The sequence below is a fragment of the Podarcis bocagei genome, assembly GCF_964188305.1.
Source record: "Podarcis bocagei genome assembly, chromosome: 5".
NCBI lineage: Eukaryota > Metazoa > Chordata > Lepidosauria > Squamata > Lacertidae > Podarcis > Podarcis bocagei.
Window position 1 is genome coordinate 95,745,143 of NC_138129.1, and position 26,691 is coordinate 95,771,833.

Below are 26,691 nucleotides of genomic sequence, written 5' to 3' on the forward strand. Positions count from 1 at the left end.
ACGGGATATCAAATCCAAACTCTTCTTCTTCTTTGCACCACGGCTCCAGATATGCTTCAGATGGCCCTGCCAGCAGGTGACTGCAAAAAGGCTCCCACGGTTCCTTTTGGGTTTTGCTTATTGGGTTTCTTCTCCTTTTGGTTATTTTCAGATGTATACTTAAAACATCTCAGGTCTACACCCGCAGAAAACATAATGTACAGTTCAACCCTTAAAGTCCCCTTCTCTGTTAGAGCAGTGTTTCCCAACCTTGGGTCTCCAGCTGTTTTTGGACTACAATTCCCATCACCCCTGGCCACCGGTCTTGCTAGCTAGGGATGATGGGAGTTGTAGTCCAAAAACAGCTGGAGACCCAAGCTTGGTAAACACTGTGTTAGAGCATCCCGAGAAATGCAGGTGTTCCCATCTGCCTGATTTGTAGCTTGCATTCAGTTTCCAGTGTCCTCTGCATCGCAGAGAGAGAGAGAAAGAGACTGTGCTCCTATATTCTGGGACAGCATATACCCATAAAGTCACATTAAGGCAACATTAAGGAGCCACATTTATTTTAAGTGCCGGAAAAGCAGAGTCATAGCATCACAGTTCAGCCATGCAGCCACTTGATTTTATGGCCTACCTTCCCAAACCTAAACTGCAGCTAATCAATCTGCAAATGCAGGAAAGAGCATAAAAGCTACTTGCAGAAATTCACCTCTCGGTTTTTCTAAGCGTCGACACGTGAGTTCTGGTTAGTAGCAAAAGCAAAAAAACATTCACTCGCTATCTTTTGCAATTTATGCACACCCGCAGGCTACTGTCCTACAACAATAACAACATAAAGATGGGAGAGTAGAGGTAAATAAATCTCCAGGCCTTCTCCATGATAACCACCTTTTTGGCTGAAAATAATATTGTATTGTTTTGCAGCATGAATGGATGTCCTCGCAATACAATGAAAAACAATTGGCCTGGGGTGTTTAGATCAGGCCTCATTCGTTGACATTTGGGCTCTCTTTGTATTCATACTACTTCTCCTTCTGACCTTGCTGCCCTCTATTCCCATCTTTGCCTTTTCTTTAAACAGCTTCCACCACCGGCCTTATAGCCAGCATGCTGGTCTTGATTTTATAACCGGAAATAGGACATCAGTTCCTTCCACCCCAGTCGTACACCCAATCCTTAGAACCAGGGGCTTTGCAAGAGAGGGGCACTGGAGGCAATTGCCCCAGGGCAGGGGTCTGCAACTTTTAAGACAAAAAGAGCCACTTGGACCCGTTTCCGAAGAAAAAAAACCTGGGAGCCGCAAAACTCGTCATTATAAAAATAACTTTTTTGTCACTTTTTATTATTTCTTTGTTTGACCCCTCAGAATTATTCCTCCTCATAGAAATAAACATTAAATTAACAAGTTACCTTTTTGTGTGTGTGTGTGTGTTCTTCACTCCCCTTCAAAACAGTGACCAGCGTACATGCCCCCTTTCAATGCAGTGACCAGCGTACATGCCCCTTACAATGTAGCGGGCGGGCGGGTGGCCGGGAAGGTGACGTCGGGATGGTGTGTGACTAATGCACGCACCGCCCCCATGCGACGTCACAGCCAGTACAGCGCCCGACACAGTGGGGAGTGTCGGGGCACACAATGCGCCTCCTCCCCTCGCTAGTATCCGCGCCGGAGCCGTGCCAAAAGTGTAAAAGAGCCACATGCGGCTCCGGAGCCGCGGGTTGCAGACCCCTGCCCCAGGGTTTTCTGCATGGAGGGGCCTCATACTCAAGAGAGCATCATCAGCATTGGCACTGCTGCATTTTGTCAACTTCTGTAAGCTGCAGACAGCGGGGGCCTGGACACTTATACATTGTCCCAAAAAGGAAAATGCATCCCCCAAAATAAAGAAGGAACAGCATGGAGGGAGAATAAAGGAGACGGGGGATCATTCTGGTTGATCAGCTGAAATGCTTGTGCAATTGGAATGACTGAAGGAGCGCAACCCATTTGAATTCCACCCATTGTATTTCTTCTTTTAATCGGGGACCTTTGTTGGTTCTAACAAATCAGGAATGCAGAAGCAGGTATACAGCATGGAATGGCGGTGGAAGAGAACTGTTGTTGCATGCCACCCCAATCTCTGAGCGGTGCGAGATTCCAGGGGTTCTAGGCGTGCTCACCCAGGGTGTGACTGCGGTGTCTTTCTGATATATGGTTCATTTACACATATATACAGTGGCACACATATATTGAGTGCTCACTGGAAGGACAGATCGTGAAGCTGAGGCTCCGATACTTTGGCCACCTCATGAGAAGAGAAGACCTCTGGAAAAGACCCTGACATTGGGAAAGATGGAGGGCACAAGGAGAAGGGGACGACAGAGGATGAGATGGTTGGACAGTGTTCTTGAAGCTACCAGCATGCGTTTGACCAAACTGTGGGAGGCAGTAGAAGACAGGAGTGCCTGGCATGCTCTGGTCCATGGGGTCACGAAGAGTCGGACACGACTAAACGACTAAATAACAACAGTGGTACCTCTGGTTACAAACGCTTCTGGTTACAAACGCTTCAGGTTATGAGCTCCGCTAACCCATAAGTAGCTGCTCCTGGCTGCGATCTTTGCCCCAGGATGTGAACAGAAATTTCACACTGGAGGCATGTGCACAGCGGGAGGCCCTGTTAGTGAAAGCGTGCCTCAGGATAAGAACGGTGCCTCCGGAACAAATTAAGTTTGTAACTAGAGGTACCACTGTACAACCTAACCCCATGATGGAGGGGTTCACAGCGTTAACACTCCGAGAGGGTTTTGCTTTTCCCATAGGCACAGCTCTGGATCCAGACAAACATCCGACATCGTGCTCTGCCCCTCTCTCCTGCTTGCTCTAAAAATATCTACTACAAACTCTGCCTTTGCCTTCTAACTCTGAGTCCTCTCTCTTTGGCTTTCTTCATGGCTCATCACCTTCGTTTTGTCCTCTAAATGGCTCACCTCAAGAGGAAACTGCCTGCCTTATTTAACTTTTAACATCTGCTGGGTCCAGGGATCAAGAGTCTGGTACCCACAAACTCATAACAATATTAACGGAGTGCTTCACAACTAACATAATGTACAAAGCCATCCTAGGGTGGATCATCCATAAGCGCACTGCTCCTGAGTATTGCCTACACTGTGTGTGTGTGTGTGTGTGTGTGTGTGTGTGTGTATAATTAGTTTTTTAACATATCATTTTCAACAATTACTAAACATACTTTTATATAGTATACAATTTTTTTGACTTCCATCAATCACATCTGAAAGTTTTCCAATCTTTTCACTTGAGTATTGCCTACTTTGCGAGCATAAGGGGCAGTAGTGGCATCTTTCTGGTATCAATAGGGCCTATCTGCTGCAACACAAGTGACAGCTTGGCTCGTGAAGGCCAAGGCTCCACCCTGTATATTTAACAGCTTTCAGTTCCATGGAAGCCACTTCCAGGTCGGTTAGGTCACAAGGGCCATTTCTCAGGGGCCAACAAGCCCTTGTTTTCTCGAACTATGAACAACCCCCTTCCATCCAAGATGGTGCCAGGATACTCCTCTGGCCCTCTACTCCCCCAGCTGCCAGGAGAGGAGGATCAGTTCTAACTTGACACTGCCAGAAGAGGGAAGGCAACATTGATCACTGATTCAAAATCATCCAAAAGTTCACTTTGAAAAATCTGTCGCAAACAAGATGGTCCTTTGGAGAACCAGCCGCACAGGTTCCTCTTGTCCTGTGACAGGGAATTTTGAAGATTTCAACATGAAAATTGTCAATGAGTGGCAGTGTCAATGAGAAGGTGGCAGTTTAAATAGGAGGCAAACTCTTTGTTTTTACCAAATATTTGAAATACATTTCAAATATTTGAAATACCGGTACATTTCATGGCAGCAATCTGGGCATCAAGTCCTTCAAAGATTTGACTGTGTCAACAAAATCCTAACAGATGAAAGAGGAACAGCATGGAAACACAAATCAGTTTTCCCAGGTGATGGCAAGCTAACTGGCAGAGACAAATGAATGGCTCGAACATACTACAATCTCTCAAGTGGAACTGAACAAGAGCTCCTGGGTTTCCCCAGAAATTGTGGGTTTAATTCAATTCCTGACAAGACTTTATCACTCTTCCCAAAATAATGCTACACTCGAAAATGAATGCACTAGCTTTAGTGAGAGCTTACCTAAAAGATCTTCAAATCTCTCTTCCCTGATCTGAAATATTTCATTTTCTTCTTGGATACTGCAGAAGGATGTAATGGACCTGGGATTATTGCATAAAGTCGTTTGAAGATCACTTAGAGTAAGAACCTGGTAGAGGTGTTTCCAAAATGTATCATAGCTGATGATAATCTTTAACTAACTCTGCCTATTTCAAACGGTGAAGGAGAAAGAGAATTCTCTAAATCATATCTTATGAAAAGTAAATTATGGTAAGCAATGCAGCAGTCAAGGCTGTGATCGTTATCTGTTCTCCCTACAGAATAAGATCTTAGAGAGAAATGTCTCCTGATAATCTCATTGCTGATTTTGCTGCTCAGAAGAATAAGTTATCCAAGGCCGGATTCAACTAACCTTGCGTGCTGGCAGAAGCCAGTGCAAGGACTCCCAGTAGCACACTGTGAGCCTCTCCTCCCCCCTCTATGCCCAATGCCTCCCCCAAAATCTGCTTGGAAGAGTCAAGAGATCCCCCAAAACAGCAAGGGGGGGAGGAGAGAGGAGATTGTTCTGCCTGGCAAACAAAAATGTTTACACTGATGGGCAATTGTAATAGTGCCCGACGTTGAGCGCCACCCAGATTTCCTACAGTAATGTAACATCTACAGTAATCTGAATGTGGTTTGTCATTGTGTATAAATATATTCCTTAGATTTCTTTGTGTTTGTTTATGGATCCCAGATGCAGAAGGACTCAAGGCATGTTTGCAAGCGAACTTTATAAAATTGTCTTCAAATTCTAGAGGCATATCTCAACACACTCTTTCTGACATCAAATCAATATGCTTTTTAATGGATTGCATGCACATTTTCTCTCTTTGGGGGTTTTCGCAGCTAGAGGCGGGGAGGAGAATGGCGTCAGCACATGGCAGAGGTTTTCAACCAGTGTGCCATGGCACCCTGGAGTGCCTTCAGTGATGGTCAGGGGTGCCACGGGCAACACTGGCCTCTGTCCTTCTTTCCTTTCCTCCCTCCTCTGATGCCCTCTTGCGTCTCTGCCTCCCAAAGGCTTGCACAGCTGTTTGTTGCAGCAGCCCTGGCCACAAGCTCCCCAGGCCCCTGTGGGGCAATGTGAGGGGGAACCTCTTTTGGGGGTGGAAGGGCAGCTCAGAGACCGGGGGGGCAAGCAACAGCTGCCCGGAGGACTCCCAAGGAGAAGGGAGAGGAGAGGAGGCTGAGGGAACACCCAAGAAGAAGAAGAAGAAGTTTGGATTTGATATCCTGCTTTATCGCTACCCTAAGGAATCTCAAAGCAGCTAACATTCTCCTTTCCCTTCCTGCCCCACCACAAACACCCTGTGAGGTGAGTGAGGCTGAGAGACTTCAGAGAAGCGTGACTAGCTCAAAGTCACCCAGCAGCTTCATGTGGAGGAGTGGGGAAGCGAACCCAGTTTACCAGATTACGAGTCCACTGCTCTTAACTACTACACCACACTGGCTCTCTACAAAGGAGGATGTTCAAGAAAGGGTGAGAGGCTGCCAGCTCTGCAGGCAAGGGGTGACATAACTGGGCCCCTGAGCCCCACAGGGGCCACAGAAAGAATATAGTTGGTCAAGGGAGCCTTGGACTCAGAAAGGTTGAAAACCTCTGGCACATGGTATAGTGAATGGGGAACCCCTCAAAAATTCCGCCCCTGCTCCCCTCAGAGTCATACGCCCTGCTCAGAACACAGGATTAAATGCAGTCCTCCCTACATGGTGGCCAGTCTCCTGCCAGAACCTTCCAAGCACCATGATTACACTTTAATACATCTTTTTGCCTCTATTCACGTTGCATGAAAAATGTTCCGCTCTCGTAAAAAACATGTTCTTTAATGGCACCTGTCAGAGACTATCAGCAGTCTGGAAATGTGGCTAAGTAAACACGCAATTTGTTACCGAGGGCAGCAACAGCAATTGCTGGACATCAGATCAATCAGTTTTTAAAAGGCAAATTAATAAAAGGATACGTGGCGGCATAAACACATTAACATGGGGAATTCATTCCATTCCTCCCCCAGTTGGATGTCTCTGTGAGTAATAGAAGAGCAGCCAGGTTCTCACCTAAAGAGAATTGCTAGCTTCAGCGCTAATATTGCTGCATTTGGCAGCCATGGGGTTTGCAGGGATATGGCAGGATTGTGATGTCAGTCAAAGGGCCTCTTCGCACATTAAATGTTTGGTGTACAACCTAAAACGTTTCAAGTGAGCATTGAAACAAGTACATTGTGGATGCAAAGCAAGCCCTTCAGTTATTTAAAGTCTGAGTCAAGTAACCCACTTTTTGAGGCGAACCAGTTTTAAAACAGCATACATTTTCAAGAATTGCAGTCCAACATTCCTCCTCAAATCCCTGCACTGACTTTTCACCAGCCCCCCCCCAGCCCCAGTTGATGGGTAAAGTTAAAGGGACCCCTGATCATTAGGTCCAGTCGCGGACGACTCTGGGGTTGTGGTGCTCATCTCGCTTTATTGGCCGAGCGAGCCGGCGTACAGCTTCCGGGTCATGTGGCCAGCATGACTAAGCCGCTTCTGGCGAACCAATGCAGCGCATGGAAACGCCATTTACCTTCCCGCAGGAGTGGTACCTATTTATCTACTTTCACTTTGACGTGCTTTCGAACTGCTAGGTTGGCAGGAGCAGGGACAGAGCAATGGGAGCTCACCCCGTCGCGGGGATTCGAACCGCCAACCTTCACATCGGCAAGCCCTAGGCTCTGTGGTTTAACCCACAGCGCCACCCATGTCCCTCGTGGTGCTGTCATTCAAATGGTGTGCAAGTGCTGTGTCATGTGAACAATTATGTGAGGCAGGGATTACCTCCCCCCCCCCCCAATATTTTATTCATATTGGCACCCCTGATTCCGACTAAACATCAGGAAGAAGCTTCGGACAGTAAGAGCTGTTCAACACTGGAACAAATGAGATGATCCTCAGGCTCCCTTCCAGTTCTATGAAATGTCCTCCACCCCATGACATTATTAGCATTTATGTATTATCCAGAGAAGCACTATCGATGCTTGAAACATATCTGGCTTGCAGCAGTGGATCTGATCTTTGGAGTCTCAACCTACCCAAAGTCCAAAAGATGACTAAATAAAACTGAAAGCAACAGTCTTGACGTGAAGACTTGGCACTCACCAACCTGCTCTGCAAAGAACTTCAGGAAGAGTCTTGGCAGTGCTGGTAAGAGCTCCAGTTAGTGCACTGAAAGTACATTCTGTTCCAGAGGCCGGGGGTGTCAGACAAGCAACTTCCAAAAGCTGCGTGCAACTTAACAGTTTGAAGCACCGGAAGGAATTCATGGCAGACATGAGCTCCATGGCATCAGCTTCAGTTGCCCCACGGGGGACGGAGAAGCCACAGGGCTTTTTGGACCAGTGTGAAAAGGCTGCTGGCGTTGCGGAAAGAACGGGGAGGCACAATTTTTAAATGCTTTTCAGAGTTGCTGAAATGGCTAAAGGCAGCCCTAACACAACCACTGTTTCATTTTGATAGCAAAACCTTTTGAACATGGTTTGGAGGCTCTTTGTTTTGTTTGTTTTTCTCTGGCATTGTGGTGTTGCTCACGCTGTTTTTACATTTATATCTCACCTTTCCTCCAAGGAGCTCAAGGTGGTACAAACTTATTCAACATCTTTATCAACGACTTGGATGATGGACTCAAGGGCATCCTGATCAAATTTGCAGATGACACCAAACTGGGAGGGGTGGCTAACACCCCAGAGGACAGGATCACACTTCAAAACGACCTTGACAGATTAGAAAACTGGGCCAAAACAAACAAGATGAATTTTAACAGGGAGAAATGTAAAGTGTTGCACTTGGGCAAAAAAAATGAGAGGCACAAATACAAGATGGGTGACACCTGGCTTGAGAGCAGTACATGTGAAAAGGATCTAGGAGTCTTGGTTGACCACAAACTTGACATGAGCCAACAGTGTGACGCGGCAGCTAAAAAAGCCAATGCAATTCTGGGCCTCATCAATAGGAGTATAGCATCTAGATCAAGGGAAGTAATAGTGCCACTGTATTCTGCTCTGGTCAGACCTCACCTGGAGTACTGTGTCCAGTTCTGGGCACCACAATTCAAGAAGGACACTGACAAACTGGAACGTGTCCAGAGGAGGGCAACCAAAATGGTCAAAGGCCTGGAAACGATGCCTTAGGAGGAACAGCTAAGGGAGCTGGGCATGTTTAGCCTGGAGAAGAGGAGGTTAAGGGGTGATATGATAGCCATGTTCAAATATATAAAAGGATGTCACATAGAGGAGGGAGAAAGGTTGTTTTCTGCTGCTCCAGAGAAGCGGAAACGGAGCAATGGATCCAAACTACAAGAAAGAAGATTCCACCTAAACATTAGGAAGAACTTCCTGACAGTAAGAGCTGTTTGACAGTGGAATTTGCTGCCAAGGAGTGTGGTGGAGTCTCCTACTTTGGAGGTCTTTAAGCAGAGGCTTGACAACCATATCTCAGGAGTGCTCTGATGGTGTTTCCTGCTTGGCAGGGGGTTGGACTCGATGGCCCTTGTGGTCTCTTCCAGCTCTATGATTCTATGAAACGGTTCGTCCTCTTCCCATTTTACCCTCTTAACTACCCTGTGAGGTAGGCTAGGCTGACAAGCATGAGGGGGGAAAGATATGTTCTCCTGAAGAGAAAATGACCATGGAGTTAAGGATAAAATGCTCAAAAGGGAGGCCACTGATGAAGACTAAAAGTTGAAATGCATCTGACTATTCTAATTTTAATTAGACTGTATCTTATAAATAAGGTGCAGGAATGCTTTATAAACATGTGTTTGTAGAATTTATTTTATTTTACAGTCAATTTCTATGACTGTAACTCTCCAGCATTTTATTCGCAATGGAGGCAAAACCTTTTTTGGGGGGAGAACCCCTACCTGAGATTATATAGTCATGTTAGGCTATAAAGGTAAAGGTAAAGGGACCCCTGACCATTAGGTCCAGTCGTGGCCAACTGGGGTTGTGGCGCTCATCTCACTTTATTGGCCAAGGGAGCCGGCGTACAGCTTCCAGGTCATGTGGCCAGCATGACTAAGCCGCTTCTGGCGAAACCAGAGCAGCGCACGGAAACGCTGTTTACCTTCCTGCCGGAGTGGTACCTATTTATCTACTTGCACTTTGATGTGCTTTTGAACTGCTAGGTTGGCAGGAGCAGGGACCGAGCAACGGGAGCTCACCCCGCCGCGGGGATTCGAACCGCCAACCTTCTGATCAGCAAGCCCTAGGCTTTGTGGTTTAACCCACAGCACCACCCGCATCCCATGTTAGGCTATATAATGGCCCAATTATCTACCTCTGTGCAATGGCAGCTTTATATTTGTAAATGCCGGCAATAAATATCAATACAACTACCGTTCACCCACCACAACCTAATATTTAAGCTATTGGGCTTATCACGCATGACACCAAATGCAATGTGGTTTTTCTTGATATCAAAGGCATCCTTTCTGTTCAACAGCAAGGAGGAAGCACACAACCCAGGTGCTTGCCTCCCTCCTGCTTTCCTAGCTGAAACCCATGTTTTAGGACCGTGGCTCCACGCTTTACCTCTTCATCTTGCATCTAAATCTCTCAGTCGTCTTCTGTGATTCATCCCATCCATATGACTCATGGCTGAAGGTGACAGCGGCCTGACTGGAAGAAGAGGGAGCCAGGAAGTGCCCTTAGCCTTCCCCAACCTGATGCTCTCCAGATGTTTTAGACTACAACCCCTGTGATGGCTGGGCTGATGGGAGTTGTAGTCTAAAACATTTGGCGAGCACCAGGTTGGGTGCTACTTTGAGACCATCCTTTTTAAATGGTTGCTTATTGTCTTCTCAAAACAAACAGCAAAATAAAGTAAAATGTGTGCCATAAACAAATAGGAATTGTAATTTAACAGGACTAGGCAAGATTCACTATTTCCTTGTGAATGCCTTCATATGATTTCATTTGATTCCAGGATCTTACAAAAGATCAAGGGCGTCCTTTATCACATGGGTCTGTTGTTGTTGTTGTTGTTATTGTTATTATTATTATTCTAAGATATAATAATTATAATAATAATTCTAAGATATCACTCCTGCTTTCCCCTTCCAATGGAGATGTCAACCAGATAGAATCAGCAAAAAAATCAAAGTAAATATAACAACAGTCCAAATTATTTAAAATATCTATGTAAATAACAGGTATGTTACCATGCTAAAAATAGCATTAAAAGAACCCAGGAAGTTGAAACTCACAGACAATAAAACAGCAAAAGGATCTAAGGATGGGTGAGAAACAAGACTCAGAAAACATTTCTCTTCAGCTATGGCTTTTTAAATGTGTTGGGGGGGGCGTTGGCTTGTTCTTGTTTTACTATATATTTTGCATCTTTCTGATGTGAATGGACCTGGGATCTTCAGATGAAGGGTGGTAAATAATAATAATAATAATAATAATAATAATAATAATAATAATAGGATAATCTGAGTTATTGGGTAGGATGCTATACAATGGGTCATGTTCCCAGCAACTGTACCTGAGAAGAGAATGGCACATTCCCTCTCCTCACCCCCCCTTCGATTGTCCTACTCCAGTTTGCCCCCCCCCCTTGCTTCACCACTGCACTTCTCCTCCCCATTTTATGGTACCTTGCTTTCCTTTCTTTTCTGTACCCCTTTTGGAGACCTGCTCGTGGTTCTGCTGCTCATAGAAAAAAAGTTGAATGAATCCAGGTAATTGTGATTGGGTGGCAGTGTAGCTCCCCACCCCACAATGTACGGTAGCAGCACAGACAGGAATATGTTAGGTGAGCGCAGAAGTTCCCTGCCCAGAAAATGATGTCATTTACTCTTGTATTATCTTATCAGGGTGTCCTGAACATTCCAGAGGATGCAGAAGCTCACAGGGCCATCCTGGAGACTTCTAAAAACCTCTTAAATATGTTGCCAACTTGAAACATCTAATGAGTCTCCCTATACAGAAAGCACTAACTTTTAAAAATTGTTATTATCTGTATTTTTAATAGATTTTTAAAATATTGTTTTAATTCTATTAGTGTTTTTAAAGGTAAAGGGACCCCTGACCATTAGGTCCAGCCGTGACCAACTCTGGGGTTGCGGCGCTCATCTTGCTTTATTGGCCGAGGGAGCCAGCGTACAGCTTCCAAGTCATGTGGCCAGCAGGACTAATCTTCTGGCGAACCAGAGCAGCGCACGGAAACGCTGCTTACCTTCCCACCAGAGCGGTACCTATTTATCTACTTGCACTTTGATGTGCTTTTGAACTGCTAGGTTGGCAGGAGCAGGGACCAAGCAACGGGAGCTCACCCCGTGGCGGGGATTCGAACCACAGACCTTCTGATCGGAAAGTCCTAGGCTCTGTGGTTTAACCCACAGCACCACCTGCGTCCTTTCATTAGTATTTTTAATGACCTTCTAATGACTATCTTTTCTACATTTTTAGCTTTTTCTATTTTTGTCCCACTCTAGTCTGAGGGAAAGACATTCTCCTCCTCCTCCTCCTCCTCCTCCTCCTCCTCCTATTATGTGCTCCCGATTCACTTCTATACTGAAAGGCACCTGACCAATTGAGTTTGCTCTTAAGGGCTCATCTACACTTCCACTTGTGCTGTGCCTAGAAACTACAGGTCCAAGCAGTTTTCTGTTTCCCTGGGAAAACTCCCTCTTTACTGTTCAATCTCCAATTCAGAGGTCCGGAAGGTGTCAACATGAGAACAGGCCTTTTCTGTGGTGGCTCCCTGGAGTCCAAGACAGAAGAATACAAACTCATTTGCAAGGAAGATCCTCAGACTAGAGACTCGGCTACCTTCTGTCTTCCCAGTAAATTCTGCGTGGACTCTGTATTTCATGTCTATGCCTTCAAGGGGGTTCTTCCATGGGGGGGGGGGATATTACAGTAGAATTGGCTCCAAGGCTTATCCTGCTGAGTGATGCCCACACGAGAGCCGTTTCTTCCTTTAAAACCTGCTTATGTAATGCCATTAAAGAGGTTTTAACTAAAAGCAAAAACACTCATTTCTGCAGGGCAGATCAAGCAGCCATTTCCCCACTCCAGAGAGATCCAAACAACTGGCGAAATGAGGGGGGATATTAACTGTTGGATTAAAAAGCTCATTAATGCCAACAAAGGAGCACCGGAGGGAGGTCCGCAGAGCAAAATATTATCTTACGACATGCCACTGGGAGCTTTGAAAGCGGCACAGGTTTTGCACAGCCAGCCAGCCAAACATTATGTGGTTTTTGGGTGTCCAGAGAATGAGATATGAATGCTAACAAGCAGGTGTGCCAACATGAATAAAATAGGGGGGGGGGAGTAAGCCACAGAGCCTAGGACTTGCTGATCAGAAGGTCGGCAGTTCAAATCCCCATGACGGAGTGAACTCCCGTTGCTCGGTCCTTGCTCCTACCCACCTAGCAGTTCAAAAGCACGTCAAAGTGCAAGTAGATAAATAGGTACCACTCCAGTGGGAAGGTAAACGGTGTTTCCATGCGCTGCTCTGGTTCGCCAGAAGCGTCTTAGTCATGCTGGCCACATGACCTGGAAGCTGTACGCCGGCTCCCTTGGCCAATAAAGCGAGATGAGCGCTGCAACCCCAGAGTCGGCCACAACTGGACCTAATGGTCAGGGGTCCCTTTACCTTTTAAGCCCTGCCCTGCATAATCACAAGATGTAGTGCATACACACCATCGACTTGGGGGGAGGCCCTCAAATATTTATTGGGGGTGCCGAAACAACCTTGGCCCCTAGGAGTTGGCTCCTATGCTAATAGGGGATTCTTCATGTTTGCCATCATTGTGAATCACCCTAAATCATGCATGAAAAGGGCCACTTTTCAAGTTATTTGGTGAAATGGGTATTCCTAAGCAATCACTTGTTTTCAGCTCCCTGAATTCTTTGACGGGGTGTGTGCGCGCCCTTCAAATGTATATATTGTGTACACAGCATAGGTTCTACTCAGAGTAGGCCCGCTAAAATTAGTAAGACCTATCTGAATCATGTTCATTAATTTAAATGGGTTTACTACAAGTAAAATTTAGCTGAACGCTACCCATAATCTCTAAAGACGGTTTACAAAATAAAAAAATAGATGCAGCAAACACCATCACCAGGGAACCATTAGCTGTCCTCTTCCTGTTGCTCTAATCCCTTGCATAAACAAAACCCCCCACTCTCTACATTATGGCTTCAAATGATCCATGTTAATTGAGCATCTGGCCTATTACATGTTCCTCAGCTGCTAATGGCAAAAAAAAGATAGGGCAGGCAGAAGCGTCAGGTTTCATCCCAAGAGCCGCAAACAAACCCACAATCAAAATGGGAAGACTACAACAACAGACACACCTCACATTTGAAGCTCCTTATGATACCACTAGGAACGTGGGTGGCGCTGTGGGTTAAACCACAGAGCCTAGGACTTGCGGATTAGAAGGTTAGCTGTTCGAATCCCCGCGACGGGGTGAGCTCCCGTTGCTCGGTCCCTGCTCCTGCCAACTTAGCAGTTCAAAAGCACGTCAAAGTGCAAGTAGATAAATAGGTACCACTCTGGTGGGAAGGTAAACGCCGTTTCCGTGCGCTGCTCTGGTTTCACCAGAAGTGGCTTAGTCATGCTGGCCACATGACCCGGAAGCTGTACGCCGGCTCCCTCGGCCAATAAAGCGAGATGAGCACCACAACCCCAGAGTCGGCCACAATTGGACCTAATGGTCAGGGGTCCCTTTACCTTTTATGATACCCCTTGGCCATGGTTTCCGCCAAAGAATTCTGTGAGCTGTAGTTTGTTAAGGGTGCAGAGAGTTTGCTAGGCAATCCTATTCCCCCCCCCCAAAGAACTACCATCCCTCGAGTTTGCCTGTGAAGAGATTGTTAAAACAACTCTGGGAATTGTAGTTCCATGAGCGGAGCAGGGCTTTCCTAACAACTTTCTGCAGAGGAGTCTGTGCCACTAGTCTGCCATATGTCAGCATCAGTCTAAAGCAGGGGTAGGCAACCTAAGGCCCGGGGGCCGGATGCAGCCCAATCGCCTTCTAAATGCGGCCCGCGGACGGTCCGGGAATCAGCGTGTTTTTACATGAGTAGAATGTGTCCTTTTATTTAAAATGCATCCCTGGGTTGTTTGTGGGGCATAGGAATTCATTCATTTATTTTTTTCAAAATATAGTCTGGCCCACCACATGGTCTGAGGGACGGTGGACCGGCCCACGGCTGAAAAAGGTTGCTGACCCCTGGTCTAAAGACTATTTCACAGGACAAGCCTGGGCTTGGCACCAGATATACCGTATTTTTCCATGTATAAGATGCCCCCATGTATAAGACACCTCCTATTTGGGGGGACTTCAAATTAAGAAAACACCCCTCAGCACTACCCATGTATAAGATGAGCCCCAATTTTAAACCTATTTTTTGATTTAAAAACCTAGTCTTATACACAGAAAAATACGGTACACTTAAAGAAGGCGTTGTAGCCTACCACTGGTCCCGACAAAGGTAGCATGATATGCATGCCAGGAAACACGCTTAAATTGTTAAGCGTGCACTTAAACAATTTAGGAGCACCTCTTAAATAATGCAGTGTGTTTAATGCCCCCCACCAAGGTTTTTTAAACAAGCTCACCCAACACTAGCTATGCTGTATTTAATATTGGCATGCTAAAACTTTCTGCTGGTTCTCAGGCACATCTCACTGCTTCAGTCTGCCGTACAACAAATGTGTTTGGGAAAGATCAGGAGGAAACAGGAGGGCAATCAAGAATGGGCATTTTTGGGGGGGGCTTCCTGCCCTCTGGCACAGAACAGATGTGCTTGATGTGGGCAAGAGAGATTAAAATCAGACAAAGCAATAGTCCAATTTGGGCTTAAAAACACAGTGGGGGGGGGAAGGGTGTATTAGAGGGATTTGGGTCTCTAAGAAGGTTAAATTCCCACAAATAGCATTCACCCTGTGAGAGCTCTAGAGCAGGACAAAATTCCCTTTATTACATGCTTGGAGATTCTACTCCATTTAAAAAATGATCCAGTATTTTCCCACACATCACCTGCTTGTCTTATACAGAGTCTCTTTCCCATGACATCTACCTTTCCCCCACCCCGTTCCATTTCCCCCAAATTTGAATTTCCTCCCCTCTATAAGCACATAGCATAAGGACATATCTGTGGCACATTATCGCAGTCAAACCAACAATTCATGCTTTGCCAGACAGACACACCAAGGGGCTGAGGCTCGCAGAGCTTTCCTGTAAAATTTGCTAGAGAGAACTCTGTGAGATCACTTCCTTTGCCTGCCACAGCAGGAAACTATAACACAACATCCTTCCTTCCTGCCCTGACAGCCTCCTCCTTTTTCAGCGCACTTCCAAGATGACCTCATGTGCATATCTGTGCTCTGCAGCTCAGACACCATTTTTTATTTTTGTACTGAAGAGCAATGACAAACCTAGACAGCATCTTAAAAAGCAGAGACATCACCTTGCCGACAAAGGTCCATATAGTTAAAGCTATGGTTTTCCCAGTAGTGATGTATGGAAGTGAGAGCTGGACCATCAAGAAGGCTGATCGCCGAAGAATTGATGCTTCTGAATTATGGTGCTGGAGGAGACTCTTGAGAGTCCCACGGACTGCAAGAAGATCAAACCTCTCCATTCTTAAGGAAATCAGCCCTGAGTGCTCACTGGAAGGACAGATCCTGAAGCTGAGGCTCCAAGACTTTGGCCACCTCATGAGAAGAGAAGACTCCCTGGGAAAGACCCTGATGTTGGGAAAGATGGAGGGCACAAGGAGAAGGGGACGACAGAGGACGAGATGGTTGGACAGTGTTCTCAAAGCTACCAGCATGAGTTTGACCAAACTGCGGGAGGCAGTGGAAGACAGGAGTGCCTGGCGTGCTCTGGTCCATGGGGTCACGAAGAGTCGGACACGACTGAACAACAACAACAAAGCAACTGCAGCATCCTGGAGAATTCTGGTGAATTCTGGATGGATCAGCTTTACAGACACACACACATCCAGGCATCCCCTCCCCCAGCTGTCCTGGGATTTCCCTTCACCCAAATGCACAAGGGTTAAGGGGTTTTGTGAAGATCCCAGCATTTTCGTGGCAATTGGAGACTATGGAATTGGGGTGCTGATTCCATAGTCCCGGCCCACATGATTAGGACTCACTCACATAGCTGAGTCATTTACAGATAAGTTGCTCCCACAAGGCTGGGAAAGTGAATAAAAGGCAACTTAGAGATGCAATATTAGAAGCCAAAGGGCTTGCAGAGTTGGTTGTACATGAGCTGGGGTTTAAAAGAGGGAGACAGAGAGAGGGGGAAAGTGATACATTTTTTAATTAGAGTAACTTCAGTTGGTGAAGGAGTCCAGAATTTAGATCTACCTACACACATTTCATTTTTAATTTGTACGCCGCTTTTCTATGTTATTAAAAACAAGGTGATTTACAAGCTGAAGAAACAACAAAATGGGCAGCCAAAGACCACATACCCAATAACAATCTGATCCAATACACAAAAAGTCATAATAAAAACATAACTTTAAAATAAACAACTTGCATCAAACAAAGCCATACAAAAATCAATAATAATAATAATAATAATAATAATAATAATAATAATAATAATAATAGATTACTTATACCCTGCCCATCTAGCTGGGTAAAGAGTAAAATTAAAAATCAGCAAATAATAATTAAACAGTTTTCACTTAACAATTGCAATAAAGAATTACTAAACTATAATCAATAAAAAGAATGGCAAGTCGCATGCATAAAATATGGCAGAACATACGAAACCATGTAAAAGGATCAAATTGAGAAAAAGGTGGGAAAAGCCATTGCCTGTTGGACAGGACAAAGACTCTCCCCTCACTTGAACTGGTGATAATTAATTCTAAGCTATAGCAAGGTTATTTATTAATGATGACTGGTAGTAATTATCCAAACCCCAAACTGAGCTGTTTTAATGCTCAGCCCCAGAGGCTCTGGTGTCCCCTTGGGGTTCATGAGATCACAGTTGAAACTAATATAGAAAACAGTTGGAAAAATTGATCTTTTTCTAAGGTTTCCACCACATGCCAAAGAGCAAGCCACTTTTCAGTTAAAATGTAAAATTAAAAACAACTTGCCTCTTCCGCATGCAAGTAGCTGTAAACATCAAAGAACCTCCTGGCTGTGTGTGCATATATCTTTGGGGGGCAAATATAGAAGGTGAGTTTTAGTCTGGAAGCCTTTCAAGCCTCTCATAGGTTGGCCATATCAGTAAGAATAAATCTCTGGTGGGCCTCAAGAAAGAAGAAATCCAGGATATGTATCCTTAGCACAACAAAATTTAAGAACTTCTGTACTGACATTAAATGTGAAGTCAGATTTTTTAAGAGTAGCAGAGGCAGCTTCACAATGCACCACAGTAATTCAATGCATCTTTTTCTCTGGAATAGGTGCTAGGGGGAAAAACCCAGTTCTGCAGTTTTTCGGTGTCTTTTAGTTTAATAGGACAATCCCAGCTGTGGGGGGCACCTACTGGCTAGCACCAATGCCATCGACAACACAATTCCCAGAGGAGGTATGGTATAGTTCTCTTTTAAATGATTGCATTAAAAACAAAAGCAAACCTTCAATTTTGTTTTCTTTTAGGTAAATCAAGGAATACGAGCTGCTTATATAAAAAAACCAGAAGAGGTTCCATGGTTCAGTCTCTCAGATCTCCAAATAAAAGACCTCGGACAGCAAGACTCAAAAGGACCCCTCTGCCCAATTGTCAGCCAATATGGGGGTAGATAGACCACCTGCCTAAATAAGTGCAAGACCTTCCCATATGGACCGTCACTCAATACATAACAGAAGGGACAAGGCTCCTCCAGCATTTGTCAATGTATAAGGCAAGCTATGGTGCTGAGTTCACACTGTGTGTGAAGAACCAGCTAGAATAGCTCTTAAAATCTGCCAGTTTTTACCTCAATCCTTCCTGGAAGCCATGTTAGATGTGTTTGAAGAATTAAACATTTCATCATTAAGCAATTTTCTGTTTCTTAAACAACAGAATATGCATGCATCTCCTTACACATAACTGAGAATTACCTGTTTTCCTCCTTTTCGCAATGTAATTCAAAAGTCCGCATGCTCTTTTGCCCACAGAAATGGGTCCAGTGCAATGTGTATTGCCATGACTATTCTGTGTCCTCCCCACACCCTGCCCCTGCCGTCAGTCCCCACAGCAGGCAGACAGGGCACCAGCTGTCTACCAAACTAACTGGGTCACTGAGGCTACAATCCTGTGCATGCTTACTCAGAATAAAGTCCATCTGTTTTAAATGAGGCTTACTCTCAGGTAGCTTTGCACAGGGCTGCAGCCTGAGATACTGTACCTGGAACTGATCCCAGAGGTGCCATGCCCTCGTTCCATCAGTCCAGTCCATGCCATCCCTAGGTTCCCCACTCCCACAACTGAAGCAAAGTAGCTGCAAGGAGCTGATCAGGTTTTGATTAGGAGAAATATTAAAGTTAAAAGGGATTTATTTCTAATGCAAAACAGCTTGGAGGGATTGTTATATGCTGGAGGGTGTCTTAGGTTAAGCCACTGCATGAATCTGTCCAGGAAAGGCGTTTGCGTTATTCCTTTGACGCTCCTTTAACTACTGAAGCACTGCTACTTAGTGTCTAAGACCCTCGTACCTACGGGACCGCCTCTCCCTGTATGCCCCACGGAGAGCCTCAAGGTCCATAAACAGCAACACCCTAGTGGTCCCGGGCCCTAAGGAAGTTAGATTAGCTTCAACCAGAGCCAGGGCCTTTTCAGCACTGGCCCCGACCTGGTGGAACTCTCTGCCTCATGAGACCAGGGCCCTGCAAGATCTGATTTCTTTCCGCAGGGCCTGTAAGACAGAGTTGTTCCGTCTGGCCTTTGGCTTGGAGCCAATTTGATTCCCTCCCCCACTTTCTTTTTCCTTTCTCCTCCTGTGATGAGGCTGCATTTTAATATTTTAATGTTGTATTTTAATCTTGTTTTTAAGTTGTATTCATTCAACTTGTTTTTATTATTGCTTGTTAGCCGCCCTGAGCCCGGCCTTGGCTGGGGAGGGCGGGGTAAAAATTAAAAATTATTGTCAAATGTCAATAATTTTGACAATAATTTGACATCTAAAAATGTGAATTTGTACAAAGACAACTACGAAAAATGTTGGTCGGAAATTAAAAAAGATCTAGAAATATGGTCAAATTTGAAATTGTCAATGTTAGGCCGAATTGCTGTGATCAAAATGAATGTATTGCCTAGAATGTTATTTTTGTTCCAGACCTTGCAGATCCTGGATAAGATGGAATGTTTTAAGAGGTGGCAGAAAGATATCTCGAAATTTGTCTGGCAGGGCAAAAAGCCCAGAATTAAATTTAAAATATTGACAGATGCTAAAGAAAGAGGGGGTTTTGCCCTGCCGGACTTGAAATTGTACTATGAGGCAGCAGCATTTTGCTGGCTGAAAGAATGGATGCTCCTCGAAAATACAGACATCTTAGATCTGGAAGGTTTTAACAATGCTTTTGGTTGGCATGCATATCTATGGTATGACAAAGTTAATAGTGTCTTTAAGAATCACATTGTTAGAAAAGCATTGTTTAATGTTTGGAGAAGATATAAAGATCTGTTGGAAAACAAAACCCCTAGATGGGTCTCACCAGTGGAGGCCAAGGCAGTGAAGAAACTCAATATGGAGGTCGGATGGCCGAAGTATTGGGAAATTTTGGAACAGGATGGAGATAAGTTGAAATTGCAAAGTTATGAGAAACTGAAGCATAAGGTACAAAATTGGTTTCAATACCATCAAATAGTGGAATTTTTCAAACAGGACAGGAAAATTGGCTTCCAGATGGAAAAATCTAAACTAGAAACTGAATTGTTAGAACCTAGTACTAAGAATTTATCTAGAATGTATAACTTGTTGCTGAAATGGAATACACAGGAGGAAACAGTCAAATCAGCCATGATTAAGTGGGCACAGGATGTTGGTCATAACATCATGTCAGATGACTGGGAATGGTTATGGAACACCGGTATCAAATTTACGGCATATAATGCCTTAAAGGAAAACATTATGAAAATGGTATACAGGTGGTACATGACCCCAGTCAAGCTGGCAAAAATTTATCATCTGCCCGATAACAAATGTTGGAAATGCAAAGAGACTGAAGGTACCTTCTACCACCTTTGGTGGACATGCCCGAAGATAAAGGCTTTCTGGGAAATGATCTATAATGAAATAAAAAAGGTACTTAAATGTACCTTTCCTAAAAAACCAGAGGCCTTTCTCCTGGGCATTGTCGGCCAATTGGTGTCAAAGAAGGATAGAGCTTTTTTCATGTACGCTACAACAGCAGCAAGAATACTCATCGCAAAGCATTGGAAGACACAAGATCTACCCACTCTGGAAGAATGGCAGATGAAAGTGATGGACTATATGACACTGGCCGAGATGACAGGCAGAATCCGTGACCAAGGAAAAGAGACAGCGGAAGAAGAATGGAGAAAATTTAAAAGTTACCTTAAGGACTATTATAAACTCAATGAATGTTAGAGTGTTTTGGTTTTTAGGAACAAAGGGATACAGTGACATAAGGTTAGAATATAGAGAGGACTAAGATGACTGAGGTTGGAAAGTAACAACTGGGAGTTGCTATAAGATTATGGACATTGGGATGCAGAAAGGGGGGGTATGGGGAAGTCCCAGAAAAGAGGTTTATGAAAATATGTTACGAAATCATACGTGTTTGTTTGTTTTCTTAAGTGTTTGTTTGTTTTTTAAAAATTTGCAAAACCAATAAAAATCTTATTAAAAAAAAATAAAATTAAAAATTATTATTATTATTACCTCTAAGTTCCCTTCCTGATGCTACAGTGCAGTGACTAAATTTGCAAAGAGGTCTATCACTGGCCAGCCAAAGTGATGAGCAGCATGACGCTCAAGCAGGCCTTCACGAACACCTGTCCTGAACCCAAAAACAAAGACTTCACACCCAGGTAGATGGCCTAGAAGTGTATAATTTTCTTGCTGTATGCTTGTGAAACATGGACCACTTATAAACGCCATCTCCAGGTGTTATGTACTGAAGTTCTCACCCTGGGCCAGCAGGGGGATACTGTAGATAGTTATGCAAATAAGGGATTGAAAGTGACGTTCAGTGATTGAATAGTTTTAGGAAATTGTTACAGTTACATTGTACTGGAGCTCTATATAAGCAGGCTGACTGAACCCTTCAGTTCAGTTCTGTTCTGGCCTGTGAATAAACAAGAGCTGTTTGAAGAATCACTGTGTCATCTGATATGTTCACCCACAACTTAACACCAACTCCTCAAAATATTCCATCAACAGTGTCTCCCAAAAAAATTATCCATCACTTGCAAAGATAGGCAAACTAATGCCAGTGTACTGGAAGAAGCAAAGATCACCAGTGTTGAAACGATGATTCTTCAACATCAACTTCGTTGGACTGGTCATGTTGTGCGGATGCCTGATTATCATCTTCCAAAGCAACTACTCTACAGTGGACCTTTGGATTACGTTACATTCGGGTAACGTAACTTTCGGGTTGCGAACACGGCAAAACCGGAAGTGTATACTTCTGGTTTTTGCCACGCATGTGCGCAGAAGCGGCGCCTCTAGATGCGGACTTTTCGGGATACGTACAGACCCCCGGAACGAATTAAGTTCTAGAGGGTCCACTGTATTCTGAACTTAACATGGAAAGCATAATGCTGGTGGTCAGCAAAAGAGGTTTAAAGACTCTCTCAAGGCAAATCTAAAAAAATGAAGTATAAACACTGACAACTGGGAAACACTGGCCTGCGAGCGCTCCAGTTGGAGAACAGCCTTTACCAAAGGTGTTGTGGACTTTGAAGACGCTCGAACTCAGGACACAAGGAAGAAATGTGCTAAGAGGAAGACACGCTTGGCAAATCCACACCATGACCAACTCCCGCCCAGAAACCAATGTCCCCACTGTGGAAGGATGTGTGGATGCAGAATTGGCCTCCACAGTTCCTTACAGACTCACTGTTAAGACCGTGTTCCTGGCAGACAATCTTACTCAGCTACGAGTGATCGCCAGAGAAGAAGAGTAGTACAGTTTTCTTTCCCCTCGACGACTAAGTGGCTGAGATGAGCTTGCCAGCCCAACCAACTAGCAGCAGAAGACAAGGTCAATCTCTGTAGCTCCTCCAGAATCATTCTTCGCTATAACCGGGGAGGAATCTATAGGCACTGTAGCTCCCTCTTGGCTGGGCCCAGAATAGTTATTATCTGCCTTCTCATCAACCCTAGGATGAGTTATTGGAATGGAAACAGAAGCTGCTGAAGGGATTGAGGGAGAAAACACAACAACTGGAGGAAGCCATGGCAGTGCACCATCATGCTCTATAGCTGGGGCCCAAAATACGAGATGCACAAAGCTGATGACGAAACCCCAGAGGGAATTTGTATTTATTCATTTATTTGACTGTAGTAATATGCTCCCTGTTGTTGCTCTTGGAAATGCTTCCTTGACCCTTCAAAGCTTTGGGGAGACACAGAGGAAGCTCTCAACAAGAGAGTGTTTTTATTGAGTATTTTGATGCTGTGAACTACCCTGAAATCTTCGGATGAAGGGCAGTATACAAATTGAATAGGTAAATAGGTAAAGGTAAAGGGACCCCTGACCATTAGGTCCAGTTGCGGACGACTCAGGGGCTGCAACGCATATGACCCGGAAGCTGTACACTGGCTCCCTCGGCCAGTAAAGCAAGGTGAGCGCCGCAACCCCAGAGTCGGCCACAACTGGACCTAATGGTCAGGGGTCCCTTTACCTTTACCTAGGGTAAAGAACATTAGAACTGGGAGAGCAGGGAGAAGTGTCCCAGCATAAGTTATTTGCATAGGGCTAAACATGTCTGCTCAGAAGTAAGTTCTCAATAGCTATTTCATTCCTCCCAAGAAGAAAATGTTGACGGAAAATACATATTGCTCTTGCTGCCACCATCTGACTGTAAGGAAGTAGGTGTGTTGGACAGAAAAACAATTACAGTGGTGCCTCGCAAGACGAAAAGAATCCGTTCTGTGATTCTCTTCGTCTAGCAGTTTTTTTCATCTTGCGAAGCAAGCCCATTGAAGGATTAGCGGATTAGCGCTATTAGCGGCTTTTAGCTGCTTTTAGCGGCTTATCTGCTGATCGGATCAGCTGATAAGCGGCTTAGAGGCTTAGAAAAAGGGGGGGAGGAAAAAAAACCAGCAGGAACTCGCAAGACATTGTCGTCTTGTGAAGCAAGCCCATAGGAGATTCGTTTTGCGAAGCACCTCCAAAACGGAAAACTCTTTCGTCTAGCGAGTTTTCCGTCTTGCGAGGCATTCGTCTTGCGGGGCACCACTGTACATTGGCAATAATTACGTCAAGGGAGCAAAACTGGACCTTTCTGTGAAGCAAGCAGGATATATATCTATATATCTGCATAAAATAAATACCATTGCCACAGAATGAGAATATGATATTAAAAATACTGTACCAAGATTTCATATAGCACTTTCATAAAGAATTTCATAACAGTAATATCTACAGCAACCCTGTATGGTGAGTCTGCATTTTCATCATCATGGTTTGCCTTCTTGCCCTTTCAGTCACTATGTGATCTCTCAATTATTCCAAGCGAAAATTGTATGTTCAAGTATCAGCAAACATCTCCTTTGAAAGGAAGTGAGACTGCATATCCTGCTGCTACTTAGAGGGCTAGCAAACTCCCCAAGGCGAAAGTGGAAAGTTCTCTGCACCTACTTGAAGAAGTCTTCTTTGCAATAGACGCTCCCGGCTCTGGAGAAGCAGCGGTCTGCCAGCTGCATTTGGCAATCTGCACACTTGAGGCAAGAACCGTGCCAGTGGCGGTCGAGGACTTTCAAGATGAATTTATCCAGGATGTGCTGGTTGCAGCCGGCACACTGGGGGATCTCTGGCGGAGGAAGAAAGAACATCAGCCAAAAAAAAAACCTACCCAAAAACACTGCAGAGCAAGAAAAGACTTCAAGGCATGACCATTTCTGACCTAGAGGGATAATGGCAGCAACCTAATCTGTTGCTTGAACAACTGAAGTGGGTACATTGGAACTGCTGGTTCAACATGTATAACAAACAGCGCTCCTAACAAAAGGATATCTCATATTCCTTTGCTGTTCGCACACCATTTCTCTGTCTGGACTTACCACCCGTACCAATTTGGCCATTTCTCTTGGTTCGCTACATGAACTAGCCTCAAACCGGCTCAGGACAGCTGCCACACAGCTTGTAGGAGCTAGTAGCCGAGATCAGCTCTTGCGCAGAACTGTGACACAGAATTAATTGTGAAAACCCATCCCTGTGACTTGCAGGAATTGTGGTGAATATTAAAACAGGCACGCCCTGGATCTCTTAGCCCAAGTCTCCTGCTGCTGTTGTTTTATGGCATATTTGGCATATTTTAATTATGGGTTCTTATATAATAGGATTGCTTTATTGTGTATATCTGTTCATTTAAAAAATGTTTGTATTTTGAGGTTCATATCATTGGTTATTATACTTGTAAACAATTAAATTATTGGTTATTATACCTGTAAACAAATCATCATCGTCTGAATAGGGGCATCCAAATATTGCACCCATTTAACAGCTTTGTCCCATATATACACCAATTGAATCAAATAGAGAGGAGCAGCTGGGTGGGGGCGCCGTGGCAATGGGTGACAAGTGCTGGAGGTGGCGAGGGGCAAGATCCTTTGGGGGGCCCAGATTTGCTGCCCGCCCCCCAGCTGTCCCCAGCTTGCCGCTCAAGGTTGACCGTCTCACTGAGCCTCATGGGCTGGCTGGCACCGGGTGGAAAGGCCTGTATACAGTGGTACCCCACAAGACGAACGCCTCGGAAGACGAAAAACTCGCTAGACGAAGGAGTTTTTCGTTTTCTTAGCCACTTCGCAAGACGCATTTCCCTATGGGCTTGCTTCGCAAAACGAAGCTTGCCCCGCAAGCTCTGGGGATAGCGGGGAAGAGCAGCGCGTCTTCCCCGCTGTCCCCGGACCTCTTTTGAAGCAAGGGGCGGTGGGGAGAAGATCGCTTCTCCCCATTGCCAGCCCCGCAATCTCCGTTCCTATGGAGACCGTCCGGGGACAGAGGGGAAGCGCCGCGCGCCTTCCCCTCTGTCCCCAGACCCCTTTTGAACCAAGGGGCTGCAACGGGGAGAAGCGATCTTCTCCCCTCCGCCCCTTGCTTCAAAAGAGGAGACAGAGGGGAAGGCGCGCATGCCTTCCCCTCTCTCCCCGGACCCCTTTTGAACCAAGGGGCGGCAACGGGGAGAAGCGATTCTCCCCGCTGCCCCTTCCCTTGCTTTAAAACAGGTCCGGGGACAGAGGGGAAGGCGCGCGGCGCTTCCCTTCTGTCCCCGAACGATCTCCATAGGAACGCATTGATTGATTTTCAATGCATTCCTATGGGAAACCGTGCTTTGCAAGACAAAAAACTCGCAAGAAGAAAAAACTTGCGGAACGAATTAATTTCGTCTTGCGAGGCACCACTGTAATTTAATATATATGTCCAAATAAGTTGTTATAAGTAGATCTAGATAGGATTGCCATTCCCCTCCCCAGTTTAAGCCCAACAACTAAAGAGGGCTTCTGCCTATATATAAACTGTCTGTCTGCAGGCAGAACAGGTAATACTGATGTGCATATCTGTGTGTTCGTCTCTATTTCTATCCGCCTATAGTTCAAAATAATGGAATGTGTTGTAAAAATCTGCCAAGGGAGATTACCCAGTAAAAGCAATGTGCATAAATTCTGATATACATGCCTGAAAGAAGATTGATTTCTGAGGAGTCAAACGGCAGAGCAGGTTTAGTGTAATATTGCAAGAGATGTTTATGCATCAGAGCTTTCCTGTTTTGCTATCCTCTTGGGTAGCGATGGAGTGGCAGGAGACTGGCTCACAGTAAATATCAAGGATTTGTTGTCGTTTGATGCTGCTACAAATCCTCTGGATGGCCGGGAAAGACTTCTCAGGAGCAAGAGCGATGGAACCTTTTGTATTGGAATCCAAATGAAACAGCCAAGCTGATTGGCTTATTTATTGAGCAGCCTTCTATTGCTGGAGACAGGCGTTGGTTTTGAAGAGAACCGAAGGTGGAATGATAGACCCATGGCTGCCCCTGCTGTACAGACATAACCAACCACTGTCTCTGGAGTCAAAGAGCACGCAAGGGTCTGTAGTCCATCAAAAACTCACAAGACAGCTTTCTCCAGAGATGACCATGGGACAAAGGAAACAATGGGTACACTATATTGTATACCTGTATCTATTTTTTAAAAAAATTATTTAGTTTTTCTGTATTTTGAAATTTACAAACAATTATCAAACAACCAACATAAAAAGAGAATTCCGAAGAATCTCCTGGACATTCCTTTGTGGGTCCTCATATTAACCTTTTCCTCCTGCATCTTGTCTATTAATCCACATCTCTTAAATCTCCATTATAACCAAA

The 26,691-nt window shown here is 44.9% G+C and overlaps 1 protein-coding gene across 1 annotated transcript in view; it reads right to left on the minus strand.

The window, feature by feature from the left end:
* LHX4 (LIM homeobox 4) overlaps window positions 1-26,691 on the minus strand; it is a gene marked incomplete at its 5' end in the record, with an annotated part of 71,915 nt that overhangs the window by 12,866 nt on the left and 32,358 nt on the right. The window contains one exon of the mRNA XM_081194490.1: window positions 23,967-24,138. Coding sequence (XP_081050616.1) covers window positions 23,967-24,138 — 172 coding nt within the window. The remainder of the gene's footprint in view (window positions 1-23,966; window positions 24,139-26,691) is intronic.